This window comes from Eleutherodactylus coqui, chromosome 8 (assembly GCF_035609145.1).
Source record: "Eleutherodactylus coqui strain aEleCoq1 chromosome 8, aEleCoq1.hap1, whole genome shotgun sequence".
Classification (NCBI taxonomy): domain Eukaryota; kingdom Metazoa; phylum Chordata; class Amphibia; order Anura; family Eleutherodactylidae; genus Eleutherodactylus; species Eleutherodactylus coqui.
In genome coordinates this window covers 135,963,335-135,985,593 of record NC_089844.1, presented here as the reverse complement: position 1 = coordinate 135,985,593, position 22,259 = coordinate 135,963,335, and the positions used below count along the sequence as shown (strand labels likewise).

The following is a 22,259-nucleotide window of genomic DNA, read 5'->3' as shown; positions in this document are numbered from 1 at the left end:
CCTTTTATTAAAGTTGCCATTGAGTGTAGAACTTTGTATATGATGTGGAGTGATGAATTGGACCTTAAATCCACTGCCGTATCGGTAAAGCGCTGCTGGTCTCCCTGCAGCATTTTACCGATTTTGTAAACAGCAGGTCTGCCGGCAGATAGCTAGCAGAGACCGCGTATGGCTGCGAGTGTACTGCGCATGCCCACGTATTACACGCACACAGATTTGCGCAGTGTGTTTTTGTTTTTTTTTACATATGAAAACAACGCCCATATGCAATGTATTGCGTATGCACAGTGTTTCATATGCAGCCTATACTAATGCATAAGTCTCATGCTGTGCGATACACAGAGAAATAGAGCATGCTGCGATCTATTTCTTTTGCGTATCGACACACAGTGTCAACACGCACATCTGCATGAAACAATGAAAGTCCATTGACTTTCATTGACTCCGTGCACCGAGTATCATGCGGCCGAGCAACTCAGGCGTAATACGCAGTGAAAACACGGCGGTGGACATGAGCCCTAACAGAGAGGCACTTGCTGAGAGAGAGTTTCAAATTAGGCCCAAGTGGAAAATAGCTGATGCTAGAGCAGCGGAAATTATGCGACCACAGAGAGCGCCCCTCATCATTCGAAAAAGCCAAAAGTCCACTAACGGCAAGGTCAGGTGAGTAGGTGACGTGAGGAACCACTAGAAAGCAAAGTTTTTGCCATGAAGAAGTCGCTAATTAAGGGCGGCCCAATGAGCAGGAGCATTGCTTTGATGGATTCATGTTACCCCCTTGGAGGAAACTTTCCGTATCTTCAGGTCTTCACTTAGGATGATGTGCATAGACCCTGCAGAAATGCCGACTTTGCAGGCAATCTCTTCCACAGTCTACCAAGGCACCTTTGGTTCGTTCTCACATGACGTTCGGCATTACTAGAACTGTCTTACCCACGAACACACGTCCACGATACCTTCACCGCATTTCTCACTCAACTGACGATAAATGTCGATGGCTGTCAATCCACGAAGAAGACGGAGGATTACACGTTCTTGGAACGTCGTCATTTTTACTGCTTCTAACTCCAGCCGCTGCCACGCGGGTTCTGCGAACTGGACGGTGCTGCCATCTGTCTCACAGAATGCCGCGTCTTCTATAATGTGTCCAAAGTTTCTATCTGCTCCTATTCCCGAGAACAAAGTTAGGGGGTTAGGTCTACCGTAGGACTGGTCATCTCTAGTCCTACACCTGACCTAACGTGAAGTATCAGATTTCCAAGAGCGTCTCTTTTAAAGGAGCGTCAAAATAACCGAAAACCAGAGTTGGACATTATTATTTTGGACTCCGCTAGAGTCTGAGTGTAGCCGCAGGATGCGAGCTCCAGTCCCGCAGGCTATAAAAGCAGCAGAAGTAATGGGAATAGGACTTTCATTGAGCTTTATTGCAACCGTAGAGTGAGGTCAACGAGTCCAGAGGGGATGCAGGGACAGGGAACTCTGTTGGGGTCTCACAGAGCGTGTAGACACTAGGGGGGGGGGATCTTACGTTTTCCTTCCCGATTGTTTCCTGCTGGGCCTCTTCTCCATGCTAACGTCACCCCATACAGACCTCTCTCACACTTACCCGTTCTCCCAGATCCCCATCCTCTACCTCTGCTCTAATCACCTCCCTCCTTCTCTTTCTTCTGCCCCCCCAGGGCTGGGAAATCTTTCCCTAGAAAAAACCAGGCCCGTGGGAAGTCAGCCCTACCACTCACCCACGTTCCGTATACTCGCCAGCGACTGAAATGATTAAAAATCCTCCCCATCAGGAAATCCCTTAACACTTTAAACCAGTTTCTCTCAGAGAGATGAGCAATAAAAATGAGCAATTCAGGAAAAAAAAAAAATTCTGAACGAAATTCTCAAGCGCTGACGTTACGCCATTTATCCTTCTAAATGCGAAGTCGCGAGGATGAAGCGGCTGGTAAACAAATACCATGTAAATTAAACAAATAAATCCGGTCACAGAGAAAAAGTATGGGCTCATTACTGGTCGCCATGGAGATGTGCTGAGTAGTGTTCTGAGGCCTAGCGGCTGGAAAGCGGCGTTTGTGTTTACATTTGCGTTGATGTGAATGTGCCCAACACGACTGATCAGACTGATGTTCTATACTGAGGCTTCGGCCATTTTTTTATGTGACCCCTTTTGGTCCTAGAAGGAATTCTCTCACACATCTCGCTTTCTCTGCTGTCAAACAGCCGTGAGGAGATTTATCTCTGGAAATATCACATGTGCAGCGGGGGGCGTGAGAGAGCGGAGGAAGAGGGACAGGAACATGGAAGTCTGAGCGAATAACGCAGGAGAAACCACGTCAGAGGGGCGAAAACAAACTGTGAGAAGAGCAGACTGACGTAACTAATTCAAGATGGCGTCTCCTTGTTTGGGATTTTAGAGAAATAGCTGAGAGTTATGATATCCTTCAAAAGCACATCTAACCTATGGTCCGATTTCTCGGACGTCAATGAACCATTCAAGTCACTCAATGCGCTGGGGGGGAAAAAAGAGGGATGCCTATGGATGACGTTTCTGTGCACCCCTAGGTGATCATCGCTAGGAAAAAAATTGGGCATCCCAAGTTTTTTTTGCGTGCGGGAAAATGAACAGCTGACACGCGGAGGTAAAAAAATGGACACGCAAAGCGTGCGGATGCAACACGGACATATGTATGGGTTAAAGAGATGTTCTGCAGAAGGGTGAATTTTTTTTCCGTTTTCATCCATCCACTGGATAGGTGAAAGCTGATAGATCGGTGGGGACCCGACTGCTGGGACCGCCACCTATCTGAAAAACGAAGGGTCCCATTTGCCCCATTTCCGGTCGTTGCTAGATCACTGCTCTGACCGGAGTGAGTTGAGCGTTGGCTATAGAGCTATAGCTCAGCTATTTCCATCATCCCCATTGAAACGAATGGAGCCGCACCGCAAGGCCTGTGTCGCATCAGCGTATGCGTATTTACATGCACATTTGCGCTGCGTTTTTGCATCCTGTTCATTGCGTTTTTGCATGTGATTGGGCGTATTTTACTGTACTCTTTTCACACTCAATTCATGCGCAACTGCGCACGCAAAAAAAACACGCACAGATGCTCCCAGCCATTGAAATGACCAATTAGTAGAGATGAGCGAGCGTACTCGGCCACGCCCCTTTTTCACCTGAATACCGCGATTTTCGAGTACTTCCGTACTTGGGCGAAAAGATTCAGGGGGCGCCGTGGGTGAGTAGGGGGTTGCAGCGGGGAGTGGGGGGGAGAAGGAGAGAGAGAGGGCTCTCCCCTGTTCCCCGCTGCTACCCCCCGCGCGGCAACGCCTCCCCCCTCCCCCCGGCGCCCACCGAATCTTTTCACCCGAGTACTAAAGTACTCGAAAATCGCGGTGCTCGATCAAGTAATTACTCGAAACGAGTACGTTCGCTCATCTCTACCAATTAGTCTAATGAGTTCAAGAAGCATTCCTTTTCTGCGCGAATGTGCATCACAATAGAGCATGTTGGTTGTTTTTTTTCTGCACAACGTAATTGCGCATGCAAAATACGCACTTGTAAACGAACCCATTAAAATCAATGGCTTCTATTTTCCGTGTATTGCGCACACAACATTTTCGCGCACAAATACGCCCGTGTGGCACAGGCCCGAGGCTATTCACATGAGTGCTACTCGTATGAACTGATGGTCGGTGTGACAGAAATCGCTGCACGACTTGCAATGTCCTCTGGCCTCGCGGACCGGACAGCACATGGAGTGGTGTCCGTACACTGTCCAAAGCGGGTTGTGCTTGAGATTCTTGGGTGCAACTTGCATACGGACATTTCAATTTTCATTTTTCCATAGCGGGTGAGGCAGTAGCCCATAGCAACAAATGGCATCCCAGCTGAAGACAGAGCAGTGGGCCAAAACAACCAATCAGATTGCAGCTTTCATTTTTTCAAGTCAGATTGTAAAATGTTAGAAGCAATCTGATTGGTTGCTATGGGACACTGCCCTCATCTTTGCTTGCTGTGGTTTTCTACATGAGGACCTGCGTGTAAATGTCAGCCTGGTATATTTGCTCTCTGTTTAGAATGACAGTCCAGTGCTGTAGAAATATCCCACAAGCATAAATCCCAGACCTGACTATCAGCAAATCACTTTATGGCTGCACACGTAGGGCTCCCATATGGCTCCGTTTCCCTTTTTTCCTGAATATTCTCGTCATACAATAGTTATTTCTCCATATCCAACCGTGTGATATTAACATAGTGCGGTCAGGGAGGTTAATGTGATTTATTGTATGTGATTTCAGAGCCATCGGGAAGTAGAACCAGGTCAAAGACCGTTTACTACTAAAATGAAAAATAATCAATCATTAAGAAATATAAGACGCGCTCTTCATCAGTGCACAATGGGTAGGAGATGTCTGTGGGTGCAGGGGCGAGCGCTATACAACCCAGCAAACCAGGATTTAGGGTGCTGAACACGGACTGCATGGTCCTGCCAAAGGCAAGCCGTTACGTCAGGGAGAAAGTCCTGTCTGCACGATCGACGGCAAAGCCGAATGGAGGAGACAAGCACATTAGCGCCTGCCAAGCATCCCAACGACTGTCGCTCCTCTGCTTTCCCACAGGAGCAGTAGTCATTCAGTGAAGGGAGGGGGAGCGCGCCGGAGATCTCTTCTGTACGCTCGCCTCCGTTCACTGAGAACAGGCGGTCTTTCAAAGATTGAACAACTCCTGTTCACACTGAGCATGAAGTCGCTGACCAGTTGCTTCATGTCAGTGAGATGAAACGAAGCAACTACTGAACTATTTCTTGCTGAGTGCTTTGACAGTAGCTGTGTACACAGGACGACTTTCGCCGAAAACCACTGTTTCAAGTGATTTCGAGTGCGTAGATAGCGTTAGGGCTCATTGACACGGTCATATGCATTTTCGGTCCATGACATAGAAAACTGAGTCTATTCATAATGTATTGCGTCTATTTTGCGCATATATTGATTGCACTTTTCACATACACAAAAAAGCTGCAAGAAGGCCCCATTGATTTTTCTTGCCTTCATGTTTAAAAAAGCAGTGAATACGCATGTATAAGGGTTCCTGCACACTGGCGAGGGCGATATCGGGCTGTGATTCACGGCCCGATATCGCCCTCGCAGTCCTTCTGAATCCCCCTGGATGTGAGGCGTTTTCACAAGGCAACCACCTCGCATCCCTGCGGAGGTTTCCTTCATCGCCGCCACGGCAAGAGGATTGCATGTTCTCCCATTGAAAGCGTGCACCAGGACTAAGGGAATTCCCTGCTGCAGCTGCGGCAGGAGATTGTGCTATTCTGCACTGTCTTCAGTGGGGCCGGCGCAGCCCCAAGTCTTTCTCTTCATCACAGTAACTACTCCTTACTGTCCTCGTCTCTCTATTTGTTATATGGACTCTGGTAATGGACTCCTTGACGTCTGACCTATAAGGCTGTGTACAATGATATCCGTCCCTGTTTCTGTAGAAATGTCAGACGAGTGACATTATCTCCCATGGAAATGTCAGTTTAGTCTACCTTCTCCGTACACAAGACTCTACCAGAGCAGTGTTTTGTCTTTGTCGGAAGGAAAGTCTGACTCTGTGGAAATCTAACCCAATTCAGAGGTGAACGCAGTGAGGACCAATAAACCGCTCCACATGGGGCCCCTCTCCAGGAGCAGATTCAGGGCCCCATAATCCCCCTCTCAGGACAGCAAACACAAAGATAAGTTATTTCTGATGATAGCTTGTTGCTCCTCCCTTTCCCAACTTCTCTATTCTATATGGTAGTCAGTCTTGTGTCGTTTCTGGACATGGGGCCCTTTTACACGGAACACTTGGCGTTCAGTTTCTTGCTGGATCATGCGAAACTGAAGATAATCATTCCGTGGAACCACTGCCAGCAAGTGAACGCCAAACTTTAATTTCTTTGCTTACTGTTCATCGTTCAGTTTAGGCAGGCATATAAATCACATGATAATCTGCCTGTTTACTGTGAATGGAGGTGGGCGGCTGAAAGCGATCACCGGAACACTCTGCCTCCATCCAGTGAACGATTATTGGAATAATCGGGTCAGATTAGGAGTGACCAACCCGATTTTAAAAAATTGTTCTTCGGGACTTCAGATTCCGACTTTCATTGAAATCTATAGGAATAAAAATCAGGTTCTCTAAAAATGTACCCTGAGGTGGAGGGGGTGAGGAAGCCCAGTGCCCATCGCTGCCTTGCCCTGGTGAGGCTCCAGGCTCAAATCCCCATCAAGGTCAGATTCAAACCTAGAACTCCAGCAGCACTAAGCCAAACACACCCGTTCAATATTTTGCCGATTTTTGCTAAAAATCAGATTAGGATTATTTGATTTAGCCAAATTAGGCCCAATTTTATTGCCTGGCTGATCACGATGAGCAACGCTTCCTAAGTGCCCGATAATTGCCCCATCTTAAACCCATGAAAGAACGAATTTAGTAATATCTTTGTATAGTGGTCAGAGCTCTATGCTTCTAATATAGATGCCTTTAAAGGCATAGTTAAAGGGGTTTCCCACCTCGCCCAAACATGGCCGAGATGTGGACACTGCTGAATATTAGGTGGCCAGGGTGATGGAAACAACCGAGCACAGCTGAACTACACCGATTCTGTAACTCACTTAGAAATCAATGAGAGCTGTAGAAAAGGCAAGGTTCGCTGTGTTACACTGTTTGCATGGCTTCTAAGTTACAGAAAGTGTGTAGCTTGCTGTATTACACTGTGTGCATAACTCCCATTGACTTCTATGGGAGTCATGGAAACAATGTAGTACAGGGTGCTTGGCTATTGCTGACCTTCCAAGCACTTGTCGTCCCTGCATTCAGGGTAGCCCATCTCAAAGTAAATACAAGTCCCAAAGGTGGGACCCACACCTATCCGACTTTTATGGTATACACTGTGTCCATACTGTAAAAGTCTGAGATGGAAATACCGCTTTAGGCTGAATTCAGACGAACATATATCAGCTGGGTTTTCATGCCCAGCCAATATACGTAGTCCCTCTCTGCAAGGGGGGAACCTGGAAGAGCCAGGAGCAGTGCTCTGAGCTCCCACCCCCTCTGCCCTATTTGCAATGGGGAGAGGCGGGGCGGGGCTAATTCTCGCCACTTAGTACCGCCCCCGTCCTGCCACCTTTCATTGCAAATAGTCCAGAGGGGCAGAGAGGAGGCAGAGAGGGGGCGGGAGCTCAGTTCCTGCTCCTGGCTCTTCCATCCTCCCCCCCCCCCCCCCCGCAGATGAGGACACTGTATATTGGCTCGGCGTGAAAACCCCCTTTCTGCCCCTTTGCACTATTTGCAATGAGAGGAGGCGGAAAGGGGGCGGGACTAAGTTCCATGAATTGGCTCCGCCCCTGTCCCGCCTCTCCATTGAAAATAGTGCATGGGGGTGGAGAGGAGGCAGAGAGGGGTCGGGAGCTCAGAGCACTGCTCCTGGCTCTTCCAGCCTCATCCCCCTGCAGAGAGAGACGCCGTAGATCGTCTGGGCATGAAAACCCAGCCGATATACGTTCGTCTGAATGCACCCTCAGGGTGGATTCAGACGACCGTATATCAGCTCGGTTTTCACGCCGAGCCGAAATACGGTGTCCTTGTCTGCAGGGGGGGGGGGGGGGGGCAGCTGTAATGCTGCCTTCCAATAGGTGGTGCTGTAGAGGCATTGTTCCTTCTTTTCATTTGCATAAATTTCCCAGAGTAGCATGCATGGCTTTATATGTCTCCTCACAACTTCTAGGTTCTCTCCTTAAAGGGGTTGTCTCATGAAATCAAGTGGGGTATACACTTCTGTATGGCCATATTAATGCACTTTGTAATGTACATCGTGCATTAATTATGAGCCATACAGAAGTTATTCACTTACCTGCTCCATTGCTAGCGTCCCCGTCGCCATGGATCTGTCTAAATTCGCCGTCTTCTGGCGATTTTAGACGCGCTTGCGCTGTGCGGTCTTCTCCGTGGTGAATGGGGCCGCTCGTGCCGAAGAGCTGGTCCTCGTAGCTCCGCCCCATCACATGTGCCGATTCCAGCCAATCAGGAGGCTGGAATCGACAATGGACCGCACAGAGCCCACGGTGCACCATGGGAGAAGACCCGCGGTGCATCGTGGGTGAAGATCCCGGCGGCCATCTTGGTAAGGTAAGTAAGAAGTCGCCGCAGAGCGGGGATTCGGGTAAGTACTAAACTTTTTTTTTTTTTAACCCATCCCTTGTGTTTGTCTCGCGCCGAACGGGGGGCCTATTGAAAAAAAAAAAAAACCCGTTTCGGCGTGAGACAACCCCTTTAAGGAAAAACTAACCTCTTCCTGACCTGTGTATGATACAAATAGCATTCTTCTAATTATTTTTTTGACTTTCCAGCATAGTGGTGTATTCATTTGGGGTGTTTTGGAGGTGATAAACAGTCATTGTTACAAGGCTTGTATAAAGAGTCTAACTTTGGCTTGAAGGAATGCTGCCTTGCAATAGGTGGCTCTGTGGAGGTATTATTGCATCTGCCATATTTGCAGAGGAGCATGAATGGCCCTTTAAGTCTCCTCACTCACAGTCTAGGTGCTCTTCCTAAGGAGAAAAGATAGCGTTTCTGACCCCCATCCCAGGCCTCTCACTAGCAAAGCCGGACTCTGATACTACACTGATGAAGGGCAAATACCCTGAAACAGCTGTCTGTACATGGAGTACGGCTTTGCTTTTAATTCCCAGTCATTGTTACAAGGCTTGTATAAAAGAGTCTGACTTTGGCGTGAAGGAATGCTGCCTTCCAATAGGTGGCGCTGTGGAGGTATTATTCCATCTCCCTTATTTAAACATCACACTAAAAACAGCATTGGCAAAACAGAGTGCATTTTTGCTGTAATTTTTTTACATTTGCAGGTAAAAAAAAAACGTCGCCTTTACATGAAACTCGCAAGTACATGTAAGCGAGATCCAGTTTTTAACCCGCCCATAGCACATAATGTGCACGTTTTTGCAACATTGCAGAAAGATCGGACATGCGTACAGCATCGCTGCAAGAGGGGAAAAAAACGCCCCTGTAAATTAACCCTTTGGAAACGATGGGTTAATACATGGCATGAGGTCTGTGCGTCGCACAAACACAAGGGACTTGTGTGATCTTTCTCGCTGGTGTAGATACGGCCTTAACTGCTTGTAAATACATGACAACAGCGTTCAGGTCTTTAATCTGCAGACGTCAGATAAATGAGTGCGGCTTTGGTGATGAGCAGACAGTCCCCCGCACCTACACACACCTGTTGTATGTGTCAGCACACTGACACACACGTGTTACACCTGCTGTCGCCAGCACGCAGAACAGGTCTTGCCGGTTCACAAATGTCACTTTAGATATTTGGCAAGAATCGGCACGCACCTGACAAAATTAATTTAATTTCTGCTGAAGCAGCTAACAATGCTTTCTATAATTAGACATTCGGGATCTGACCTATATCTCAGACGCCCAGGAGGGAAAATATCATGAAGCCATTATTAATCAGGGCAAGGGCTTAGGCAGTGACTTCTGCCAGGTGCCAACACACATGGGTGAGCAGAAGCCAAACCGCCCCAGAGCAGTCAAAGTTTATGGAAACGGGCGCTGCGATGGAGGTTAGAAAAGTTTACCAAGTCCCAAAATACCAGCAGTCCTGCAACACAGAAACAATGGTGGGATAATCATACATGATGGTTATTGTTGTCCACATAATCAACTAATCATTCATCTCCTATGCCCTCATGGCCCCTTCCCGGCCCTTTCACTATTAGCACTTCCCCGTACGGAAAGTAGACCAATAACGCCGAAGTGCAACACAGTATATGACCTGCGAAAACTACAATGGTGATCGGAGTGACTTCCAACAAGGCCCGGTCATCGGTGCTAGACTAGCCGGGGCCATGATATTACTGCCAACCTCGTAGGGTTTTCTCATGTAACAGTATGGAGAGTATACAGAGAATGATGTGTTTCAAGAAAAACATCCAGTGAAAGGGGATCCAGTGGATAGAAAGAACTCGTCACTAAAAGGGGTCACAAGAGGATGTCAAGAACTGCTGTGATGAACCTGTGCCGCACAGTCAAGCAAACTGCATCCAAAGATAAGGCTGGTGCGCCAACTAATGCGCCCGATTGGTTGCTACATACAGTCGCACTCCTTTTTTTACATTACAGACTCTTGAGTACTAGACCCCCCCTCACACATCAGTTCTTTGCTGCGGAGTATAAGAGGAAGGCGTATTGTAGGCGCCGGCTACTCTTGTCGTATTTCATAGTAATACTGATAACCTCTGTGAGGCCTGTTTTATGTCCAAAGCAAATGAATTTTGGGAGCCGTTCATCTGTGCCTCCAGACATTGTGTTGTATCCATGGAACATTTGCAGGATGCTGCATGTAGGGAGTGTGTAACTCCCTCGTCCAAAATTATCTGTGTCCACGAGCCAACATGACACCCAGAACCAGTCCAGCCATATATAATTATTATTACTGGCAAGGAGTAAAATAGGCGTAAGATGTATCACCTCTGCCCCCTGGTGTGGAACTCATGGAAGTGCACGGCCTAGTTCTCAGCACTGGGTCATGCTATGTATGTAGTTAATACCATCTGCTGATGAAATAGGGACTGTTTCTTCTTCTCCAGAAGGTATATCATATTTCGCCTTCCTGCGATTGTGTTGAAAATGAGGAGGAGGGGGCGCTGCACATGCAGGACTCGGGCCTGGAGGCCATTACAGCTGGGCTTTTACAACTACTAACCAGATTTCCTTTCTTTCCACAGACTCCTCATCCCTCTCTATGATGTAGACACCGGCCTCCTTATTCTTGCCGCACAGGTAAAAATGGCCGCCTCATCCAGGACAGCAAATGTTTTTCCGAATAAACTTGCACTGCTGAGACGATGGATTTTGGTTTTATTTGTGATGTTCTTAACCTTTTCATAACCAAGGGTCATTGATGCGGTGGCATTGAACATTTCTGATAACGTTCACCATGCAGGATTAAGAATGTGATATTTTAATAAATTGAACTGCACCAATACCAATTTTTTCCTCTTTTTTTTTTCGATGTGACATTTGGGTAAAAGTTGTTTTTAATTTGTAATATTTTTCATTATTTGTAATAACTAAAAATTCTTTATTTTACTTCTTTTTTAGTCCCCATCGGGGACTTGAACTTGCAATTGTTTGATCACTTATACTGTATAATACAATACTATGGTATTGCATTGTACTGTATTTTAAAAGACCTTTCTATTCACTTAAATAGTCTACAGACCATATGTTTCAGGAGGATGAGCTGTAATCTCCTCTATTATGACTGTATGACAGGAGCTGTGTGATCATCATCACTAACTGTGACAGGAGTGCCTGTGTCCTATTCTAGGAAAAAGAAGGAAAAGGACAGCGCCTCGGAACTATTAAACAATGAGAATAAGTAATAGTAGGAATTACAGAAGACTCATCTGGTGTTGCAACCTGAACCCAGAAATAGGCCAGCTGTCACACCTGTAGTCCCCTTATGCCAAACAGTAATAACACTTTGAAGACACATGACATCCACAAGCTGGGAGAGCATCTGGGAGGAACCCAGAGTTGTTTTTTGAGTTTTTTTTAAATAATAAGGAAAGAAGATAAATTATAAAAAAGGCTGAGAAGGGGGAGGGGGGGGGGGTCCTAATGAAAATATAAACAATCCCCCTCCCCCCCCCCCCCTCCGAGTGAAATCCAAGGATGAGGAACCGGAATAATGCTGATGCTTCAATCATAGGAAAACAGGAAGTATTTAATACTAATGTAACATCCAATAAGATAAGTAAATTGAAACTACAACAGCATGCAACGCATTTTGGGGATTCGTTTCCTTTTGCAAGCATAGCGGTACATACCTAATCAGCTAGGGAATATATAGACAGGATCATAATCACAGCTGCATTTAAATGACAGCTCGCTGTGACTGGTGTGTGTGCGTCTGTGTACGGGAGCGCTAGGCTTTTGGAAAATACATTATGATCCTGTCTATATATTCCCTGATTAAACTTTAATGACATAACTTATGGAATACCCCTTTAACCACTTAGTGACCAGCCAAACAGTCGCTAAATGGCCTTAGGCTAGGCTGCCATAAAACACAGTGGCCTAGTGCAAGGCTGGCACATGAGTCCTGTGTTGGCATGAGTCAGGGCTCGTCTGTCTACTGACAGCTGGGTTCCTGCTTTAACTGCTAGGAGCGGAGAGACCTCTGGTTCTGACTGTGCTGCGATTAATAGCCATCGCAACATGTAAGCAGGTGACAAGAAGGGAGCTCCCCCTGTTCTCCATCAACACCCCACAGTGCAATCGAAGGGTGTCAGTGGGGATCCCATGACAGCCAGAGGTGTGATCATTGCCTTTGGATCTGCCAAGAATGCCAGCTTGCCAGATCCTGCCTGCGCCAGACTTTTATGGTGGATCCACAAGATATACCATAAAAGTCTGATAGGTGCACATCCCAATCTGTTACCCGCACTCCCCTGCCTTCAGCAGAATCTGATTTTGCAAAGATTTCATAACTACACTACACTGCACTACATAAGTAGTACAGTGTAGTATACCAACGATCAAATGATCACCAGCACCTTTTACAAACATTCTCCGCTTTTGTAAAAGGCACGTAATAAATGAGGATCCTGATAATGTATTAGAAACTTTGGGTCTATATTAACCCTTTCATGCCTTCCACAGATAAACATTGCACGTTACAAAGATCTGTCCATTCCATTTGCAGGGTGAAGGCTCAGTGTACTGTATGGAGGTCGGCACAGAACCCCACTCTCTTGCACAGCGTAAGAAAACATCTCCTTTATATTTTACCACTAGAGTGCTATGTAATGTAGTGCTGTAATATAAGTCTTCTCTCTGTATCCCGCAGTGTCACAGTGTGTCACAGAGCAGCAGTCTCGCGGCCTGGCTTTGGCCCCCAAGCTGTGCCTTGATGTCATGGGCTCCGAGGTGCTACGTCTCTTCCAGCTGACCGACAAATTCATCATTCCTATCAGTTATATAGTCCCACGCAAGGTACTGGGAGTTATGTACTACATGCACCTCTGTATATTCACAGGCTGTTTTAGTATATATATCGCCTGCCCGGTATGTTTGCACATCTGTGAAATGGAGAAGTTCCAAAGATCAAACGCCATATTTTCTGGTTCACATGGCCTACAGCGTGTATTCCTTTTACTGCTACCCATCATATATTACATCAATACCCGATTACCATGTGATCCAGAATGCCAGTTCTGTAAAAGGATCGCTCTATATCTGTGGTAGAAATCTCGCACCTATGTCGTGGTTACATTGATCTCTATTACAATGCAACTCCAGCAATACTAATTTCTGCATTTCCACTTGTGTGAGTGTCTTGCAGTAGGAATCACATGGCACAAGTCTGTGTAGCCTGGGCTTAACTAGTTATATAATTGCAATGATCCAGATTTAATTATACCGAAGGCTTCTCTCTGCAGATGGTCATTATCACCTCACTTGTTGGCAGAGAATTTTCTTTCGGGGTGGTGGAAATGTTCTGCTATGATACCTTTTACAGTGTAATTTTGTCTATTCTTGGCCGTATACCTTAGACAGCTCTTGCCCCGACTCCCCAATAAACGGTCCTGCTCCGATCAGCGAGTGGTAATGTTTGTGGTATAAGGAGAAGCGATAACTGTCAGGCTAAGCGTTATCTCATGTCTGTGTCTGATTCCCAATTTATTCCCTATCTTCTGCTCATGGCTTCCAATTTTGTCTCCCACCAGCAAGTAGGACAGGAGTTTCCAAGTGACCTGTTTCCAGATACTGCGGGGTGCAGAGCGGCGCTCACATCTCAGAGCTGGTGGGCCGGAGAGAACAAAGAGGTGTGTGACATCATGCTGTATCTCAGTTCATGTATATTGATGGCCTGTCCTCAGGATAGGCCATCAATATCTGATCGGTGGGGATCCACCACCTGGTACCCCTGCTGATGCTCGTCCAGCCACTTCAATGTGTGCATCCAAGTATGATCCTGTTTCTACCAAGAACTTTTTCAGAGTGGCCAGTATGAGTTTATTCCCTTCCATGGGACAAGTCTGCTGTAACTGATAGACTTCATACTCTTTTGTCCCGGAATGATCTTTCTCTAGAAGAATATTCCCAGAAAGATCATTCGTCATCCAGTGTTGGTGAACATGGATGGCCACTACATACATTACACAGTTGTAATGACCATAATGGACTGAAATGTGGTGGCTGCGTCTGCCAAACAATCGTTCACCAGGTGATTGATTGTTCAACAGTTGTTCGACCGTCAACCTACTTCTGCCTTCATGTGTATGGCAACTTTAAGGCATTGAAGGGTAAGGTTGGAAGACACCTACTAGTTGGTGGATGAATTAAGAGTTCCTGTCCTCATGCGTCTATGCAGAGGTGAAGTGACATGGTCAAGCCTTTCTTGCTTCGTGAATGTTCGACTCATCAGAGGAAGACCTTCTTGTGCCATAATTACTGCTTTTGATTAATAGAAACCCTAAGTCTCCCCTAGATTCTTCAATGTTGGCTCATGTCTGGTAGATGAGAGCATATTCTACACTTTACATGTCTTCTCATTGTCTTAGCATCCTTTTAGAATTAGCAGTTTGATGCTCTTCTACTGGACAATCAGTGAGATTGACTCTAGTCTACTGGACCTTTACACAGGCTGATTCAGACTCTATTAGGGGATGAATGATCATTCATAAGACTTTTGATCCCCATGGAGTTGACATTGGTCGCCTGGACATCTCTCCTTTATATGAGAAGATGCACATCCAACCAGTGAGCATTTTGATGTTCGCATGACATACAATTAACTGATGAACAATTGATGGCATGTTGATTGACGTTCAGGTGAATGTTCCTGCAAATGCCCCTTACATGGTCAAAGTTAACAATCCCGGTAAAGTTGGAATCACACATGCACATTTTTTGAGCCAAAATCAGGAGTTGGTTGAAATTGAACGGGAATATAAAAGAAGAACTTCTACTACTCCTTCCTGCTGGACCGACTTTGACTCAAAAAAGTGCATCAACAGATATATGTGTGATTGCATGCTAATGGTATTAGCATATTAAGGCTACGGTCCTATAGAACACAGGTATCACTAGGGCAGTGCAGCCAGCCAGGGTTTACGGTTCTGCTGGAAACAGTTGGCTATGACTACTGCAGGGTACTGCATGCCTCATCTGCCACTCTGGGTTGTGTTACTGGCATAGTCTTCCTTCTGAGACTAATGACTCAATAGTTCCTAATGTTGGAAAATGTGAAATCCCTGATGAAAATAGTGCTTCCTATATAAGTGCTGTTACTGCGCAGGCAGCATGTAAAAGAGATTGGTTGGAACTAGCGGGTCAGCTGTGGCCCATAGTTTCCAGGTTTGGACTTATGACTATGTAATGACTGCCCTCAGGTAGAAAAGGTCTCCCTAAATCCAGCGAGAAAAAAGCCTCCTACTTGTCTCTCGAACAAAGAGAAAGTGACCAATCATCCAGAGCAGAACATGGCGTCTCCTGAGCCCAGTGTGAGTATATTGTAAATATGTCTGTCCTTCATTGTCTATTTATCTATCTTGATTAGACTGGATTTCCACACTGCGGTAACTGCACGCATCCAAAACCCCGTCCACTTCTGACAATCATTGGCTGTCATCAGTGGGTGAAGTTTTGAACGCATGCAGTTACTGTAATGTGGCAACTAATGGGCCATTTACACAGGACGATTATTACTCAAAATCCATTCAAATGAATGAATTTTAGCGTTAATCGGGCAGTGTAAATGCAAAAAATCACTCATCATTCGTTCACAGGTTCTTAACCCTTTCCAATCCACTGTCTGATATCTGAAGACATTCTGATTAAAGGCTGTACAGCTCCAATGTTGGAAGACATCCGGCAGGGTATTCTTACTGTATATTACTGGCCGCTCTGTTGTCGGGGGCCTCTCCAGCATGTCCCATACCGCAGTACTGACTCTAACCAGCAGATGGCGCCATTGTATAATGGCAGAAAGAGAGAGCCCCCTAGGAAACCCTGAATCCAAAATTGGATTGCAAAGGTTTAAAGGGGTTTTGTCATTACAACAAAATCCTGTCCATCTGCTCAGCTCGGCCTAAAATAAAAAAAAGAGGGCATACTCTCCTGTCCTGGAGCCCTGGGACACACCTGAGAGCCGCCATCTGTATCAGCAGCGACTTTTTGGTTGCCGTCTCAATGGAAGTCAGGTGTTGTCTGCTGCCAATCAGAAGCCGCAGCGTCACCGTACATGTTTCTGGTAAATATATATGGTAACGCTGCGGCCTCTGATTGGCACAGACGACACGGCTCTCAGCTCCAGGACAGGCATGCTCTCTTTTTTTTATTTTAGGCTGGGCCGAGCAGGTGGATGGGGTTTTGGTATAACGACAAAACCTCTTTAATGCTGACTTTCAGTCAGCATAAAACCATCGCTGGATCGTGGGCTTGTCGTTCAGTGTAAACGCTCAGAGCCTCACATAGAACATGAAGCGCTGGGTGAAGTCTGTCAGTGTAAATGGTCTGCACAAGCGCTGAAGACCTTAGCGGTGACATCAGTGCTCATGCAGTCGTTTACCTGAATGTCGTCCCGTGTATCTTGTCTATTTATGTGTATTATCTATTTACCTATCTTTACTGTCTATTTGTCATTATTGTCTTTTTATTAGAGATGAGCGAGCGTACTCGGAAAAGCACTACTCGCTCGAGTAATTTGCTTTATCCGAGTATCGCTGTGCTCGTCCCTGAAGATTCAGGTGCCGCTGCGGCTGACAGGTGAGTCGCAGCGGGGAGCAGGGGAGAGCAGGCGGGAGAGACGGAGAGAAAGATCTCCCCTCCGTTCCTCCCGGCTCTCCCCTGCAGCTTCCCGTTCCGTGCCGGCACCCGAATCTTCAGGGATGAGCACAGCGATACTCGGATAAAGCAAATTACTCGAGCGAGTAGTGCTTTTCCGAGTACGCTCGCTCATCTCTACTTTTTCTCTATCCTTATTAGGCTCGGCTAATTTCTAGCGGAATGTTGGCAACGGGCATTCCACTGCAGATCAGCCGCAGGAAGCCTGCCTCCAAACTTGCACCATTTGGGTTTAGAAGTGGATTTTATCTTGAATTCCTGTGTGGAATTCACCGCCTCATTAAGAGAAGGTGAATTCCGCAGTGGAGATAAAATTGACAGGCTGCGGTATTGAATTCCGCACTGCAAATCAATGTCCGCAGCTTGTGGATAAGATTTTCAAAATCTCATCCCCTTTGCAGTAACTACCGCAGAATTTTCGTGCGAAGGGGCTGCACAGAAATTCCACTGCAAAGCCGCCTCGTGTGTACCCCACCTTACACGAGTTTTGCTAATCCTTGTGATTGAGCCCTAATTACCTGTCTGCATCTATACTTGCAAGTTCTGCCCATCAGCTATGGGTAAAACACAAGTGCTAGCGGCAGCTGCTAGTGCTCCTGTACTTATAGATACATGGCTTATATAAAATACATATTCGCTATCTGAGCTATTTATTGATCTCTAGTGTCTATTTATCTGTTTTCCATTTGGGTGCTATTACACGAGTGCCGCTAACACTTTTGATTTACCTGTAATTGCTGGGCTGCGCCTGCACTTGTAGGTTTAGACCGGCAGTTATCGGTAAAACACGAGCTGCTGCCCCAGGCACTCGTGTACTAGCGGCCTCATCTGTTTATCTGTATCACCTATTTATGTGTCTTTATTATCCGTCTGTCTTAATAAATGGGGATTCATTATTAATTTTGCTTCATTGTGACCTACTTCACATGAATGTAACTTCTTTCTCCTAGGATGGAAGTATGCAGTCTTCTCCTTCCAGCTCTGTCACCTCCCCATCTAGCGGGATCGTGACCAGCACCAGCCAGCGCTCCTTGCAGAACATTCTGGGTAAGTGTTGCTCACTCAATTGTGGAAGATGAAGTATTCTTTCATCCCAAGAAGCAGCAAACCACTTAGTGATATTTTGCTGTTCCTCTATATATGGAGCTGCTAATGCGAGTTGCCCGGGCGTCATGATGATCAAACAATAGAGAATTAACCATTCAGTGCTGTGGATCTGTCTTTACATTGCTCCCCTAGTCCAGGCTTCTGGAGGGAAGCAAACCTGCTGGTGTTTACAGCACTGTGAGTCCTGTATAGATTACAGGGAACCTGTCATATACTTTATGCTGTACTTACTGAGGGCAACATAAAGTAGTGATAACACAGATAACACACAGGCCTGGTGACCCCCTAACACTAATTCAGGGACCATAAAACCTTCACATCTTTATCAAAGGAGTTTTTAAGTATGTTTTTATTTCTCTACCCATCCTGTTGTAGTATCCTTTCAAGTGCAAATTAATCACAGCCATATCAGTGCCTTGTCATAAGCATGTGTGTGTGTGTAATATATATATATATATATATATATATATATATATATATATATATATACACGCCTCTTCGATCTATTTCATTATGCCTAAGTAAGCACCCTGAGGGCTCCTGCACACTGGCAATCGCGCTATAGCTGCATTTTTTTTATCGCGAATGTCAATAGAACTTTCTAATGTTAAAAACGCATCACACAAAAGTTGCAAGTTCGCGCTTTGCGATTTTTGTGCAATGCGTTTTTAACATTAGAAAGTCCTATTGACATTTGCGTTAAAAAACACCGCAATATCGCGATCGGCAGTGTGCAGGAGCATTTAGATGTTCAAAAGCTCGCTATAACATCATGTATTTTTGTTAGCACTTAAAAGCTATCATATCTACAAGATTACTTGGTTTCTCTTACAGAAAACAATCACATTTTGCTCTACTGGCTAACACCGTACCAAAACCTTTTTTCATTAAAGTAGTGATAGACACGCCGGTTTCAGTGGCCTGTCACTTATGGGATAATGTGCAGTGGTTTTTAAGAACTTACAGCTTCTTCCTGCAGCTCCCATCTAGAGATGAGTCCAGTTTATGATTGAGGACCCACCCAACCTGATTGGCAGTTTTCTATGTATGCAATGTAATTGCTAGAAGACTGCCAGTTATGGTGGATGGGTGGTGGGTCTTATGAAGAGGCTGGACACATCGCTTGCTGGCAACTGCAGAAATAATCTGTATGTTCTTAAAGACTCTTGCACACTACCCTGTAAGTGACAGACTGCTGAAATCAGCATGTCTGTCACTATGTTATGCTGCCCACAGGAAGGACCATATAAAGTAAATGACAGGTTCGATTAGGGCCTCCTTTACACGGGTGACAAAGTCGCGCGATTTTGTAGTGTTGTTACAATGCTACAAATCGCATGTATGTGAAGCCCATGCATTTCTATGGGTTCCTTCACTCATGCGATGTTTTGTAGCATGCTACAAAACCACACACAAACCTTGCGGGTCCGGCGATATGTCAGCGACTCGTGAGGTTTTGTAGCCCATGTTTCCCTATGGAGCCTTCCTCTCTGTTGCATCGCATCGCACGAAAACGCGGTTTGCGTGTGATGCAATTTTGACAGTAGCGAATGCTACTGTCAAAGCTATAACCTAAGCCCTAACTGCAGAAAAAAAAATACACATACATCACCTCTCCCGCACTGTCAGCCTGGCCGCAGCTTGTTTAACAGCTGAGCGCTCTGTTCAGAAAACATCTGGATGCAGAAGACAAGCGTGGACAGCCCGCTTGTGTTCTGCATCCTCCGCTTGCAGCGTAAGGTGGTCGCCCATCTTGAGCGATCATCTTGCGCTGTAAATGACACAACGATTATCGCTCAAAATACATCTTTTGAGCTATAATCGGTGTGTCTAAATTGGCCTTTAAAGTAAGTCTGTCAACAGATTTTGGGCGACTGCACAGGTGGTTGCCCAATGATATGAAGAGTATAGTGGTACCTTTTTTAATTTCCAGTGTGATTCCACTCGCCCAATATAGCCCGATCTTTGGGTCACGAGCTATATGCAAATGAGCATAGCATCAGTAGCGTGTGCCGTTGTCAGTCCATCTGGGAAGGAGTCACAGTGCCTGCTCGCTCAGTGTGGCGCAAGCGCAGTGATGCTGGAGCACATGACGTCTCCCTTTGGGTGGAGCTGGAGACTTCACTAATTACGGAATGGGTGGGGTTTGATCTATGATGGGCAGGGATACAGCCTGTTTGGAGGCATAGCGGAAACGCCCATCAGACGGTGCTACTTGCATTTGCATATAGCGCGCGGCCCAAAAATCGGGCTATGTCCGAAGAATGGAGTCACACTGGAAAATAAAAAAGGTGCCATAATACTCTTAATATCATTGGGCGACCACCTGTATATTCAATTGGTTGCCAAGAATCTGGTGACAGACTTCTTTTAACACAGCCTTATCAAATCACCAACGTTAGCGGGAATCTGTCACCATCTTGTCGAAGCTCTCTGAGGGCAGCATAAGATAATGGCAGGCTTGCTGGTTACAGTGATATGTCTGCTGTGTGTAACTGTGCAGTAGTTTGGGAGGAACTTAGATTTTAATAGTAGCAGACAGACACTGAGGACTACAGGAAGTAGTTGTCCATATTCATGAGCTGCAGCTAGCCCTGCCCATCCAGCCCTCAGGCCACTGATTGGCAGCTTTATCTCTATGCACAGTAATTGGCAGACAGCTGTCAATTAGTGGCTGGAGGGCAGGGTAGGTGAAGCTAGCTGGAGCTCATGAATAGTGAGGACTACTTCCTGTAGTCTTCTATGTATGGGCTGCTACTGATAAAATGCAAGTTTCTCCCAGACTGCTACACAGATACATACAGCAGACATATGGCCGCAATTAGCAAGCCTGTCACTACCTTGTGCTGCCCTCAGAGAAAGCTGTGGAAAGATGGAGATGGTATCTCTTTAAGGCTAGCCATAGACATTCCTCAATTAAAGTACCCAATTCTGCCATTAAAGGCCCGATATGAGTTTAGAAAAAAAGTCATCTATTTTTCCAAAAACAGCACCACTTTTGTCTATAGGTTGTGTCTGGTATTACAGCTGATTGGCTTTAATCTGTATTTTGTTCTCAGAAGGGGAAGGTAAGCTGCTGCCAAACAGCTCTGCTGCTGATTAGTCATTGCTATATTTGGGGTAAATCTATGTATCTGTAACCATAACTAATCCCATGACTCAACATCTAATCCTCATAGGTCCCAGCTCACGACTCCGCCATACCCAGGGTGTTGTGCTTCACCGTGACAATCACATTACTAACCTGAAAGGCGTGAGTCAGAGTATACCAGGAGAGAGTGATGGCTTCTGTGCCAATTACCAGCGACTGGCAGTCCCACTTGCTGTTGCTGGAGGTCAGGTGGCTGTGCTGGAGGTATGTGAATAAAATAAATGAAGAAGCAGCCTTTATATAGGATTTATAATACATATCTGTGCTGTTACACTATTTAATCTAAATAGGTCCAAAATTCTTTACTGATTAATTTCCTTTTATAGACGTAGAGTTTTAGGATAAAATTCTGTCTTCCTGCAGTCACCACTAGGGGGAGCTCACTGCATTCTGTTTTATTATTGATCTACAAAAACTAAAATGTAATAAGCTCATGTGCTCCCTCTACTGGTGGCTTCAGACAGTCAGAATTTCATTCTAATTTTAAGGGGTTTTACTATTGATCATTGTGCGATCATCGCTGGGACGACTGTTGACTATCAGTACAGTACAGGAGCAAAGATCACTTGGTGAGTTTTTGTAGTAGATGGGTACAACTCTATAGAGCGCTTCTTGGTCAGTTGACCAATAAATGCAGGGGGTGCTGACCCCCAAACCATGTTTCTGGAATCAGAAACTCTACTGGAAGTCCCAAGGGTGCATTGTAAAGAAGCAGCCAAAAAAGAAAGCGGCAACTCCAGGGGTCCTTGTTCCAAAATCCCAACAGATGGATAGATCTCCACTAGAGATGAGCGAGCATGCTCGGCTAGGGCAATTACTCGAACAAGCATCGCTTTTTTCGAGTAACTGCCTACGCGTCCGAAAATATTCAGGGGGCGGTGGGGTGGAGCAGGGGGGAGATCTCTCTTTATCTCTCCCCCCGCAACCACCCGATCACCCACGCCGCCCCCGAATCTTTTCGAACGTGTTGGCAGTTACTCGAAAAAAGCGATGCTCGTTCAAGTAATTGCTCTAACCGAGCATGCTCACTCATCTCTAATGTCCACATAGAAATGCATAGAATATGTAGGTCTATTG

The 22,259-nt window shown here is 45.9% G+C and overlaps 1 protein-coding gene across 2 annotated transcripts in view; it reads left to right on the top strand.

Annotated features, from left to right (window-relative positions):
- PAM16 (presequence translocase associated motor 16) overlaps positions 1 to 22,259 on the top strand; it is a 157,274-nt gene that overhangs the window by 102,025 nt on the left and 32,990 nt on the right. For both annotated transcript variants that reach the window (XM_066576491.1, XM_066576489.1), the window contains exons 10-16: positions 10,795 to 10,849; positions 12,780 to 12,837; positions 12,924 to 13,069; positions 13,804 to 13,902; positions 15,472 to 15,582; positions 17,875 to 17,971; positions 21,211 to 21,386. In XM_066576491.1, coding sequence (XP_066432588.1) covers positions 10,795 to 10,849; positions 12,780 to 12,837; positions 12,924 to 13,069; positions 13,804 to 13,902; positions 15,472 to 15,582; positions 17,875 to 17,971; positions 21,211 to 21,386 — 742 coding nt within the window. The remainder of the gene's footprint in view (positions 1 to 10,794; positions 10,850 to 12,779; positions 12,838 to 12,923; positions 13,070 to 13,803; positions 13,903 to 15,471; positions 15,583 to 17,874; positions 17,972 to 21,210; positions 21,387 to 22,259) is intronic.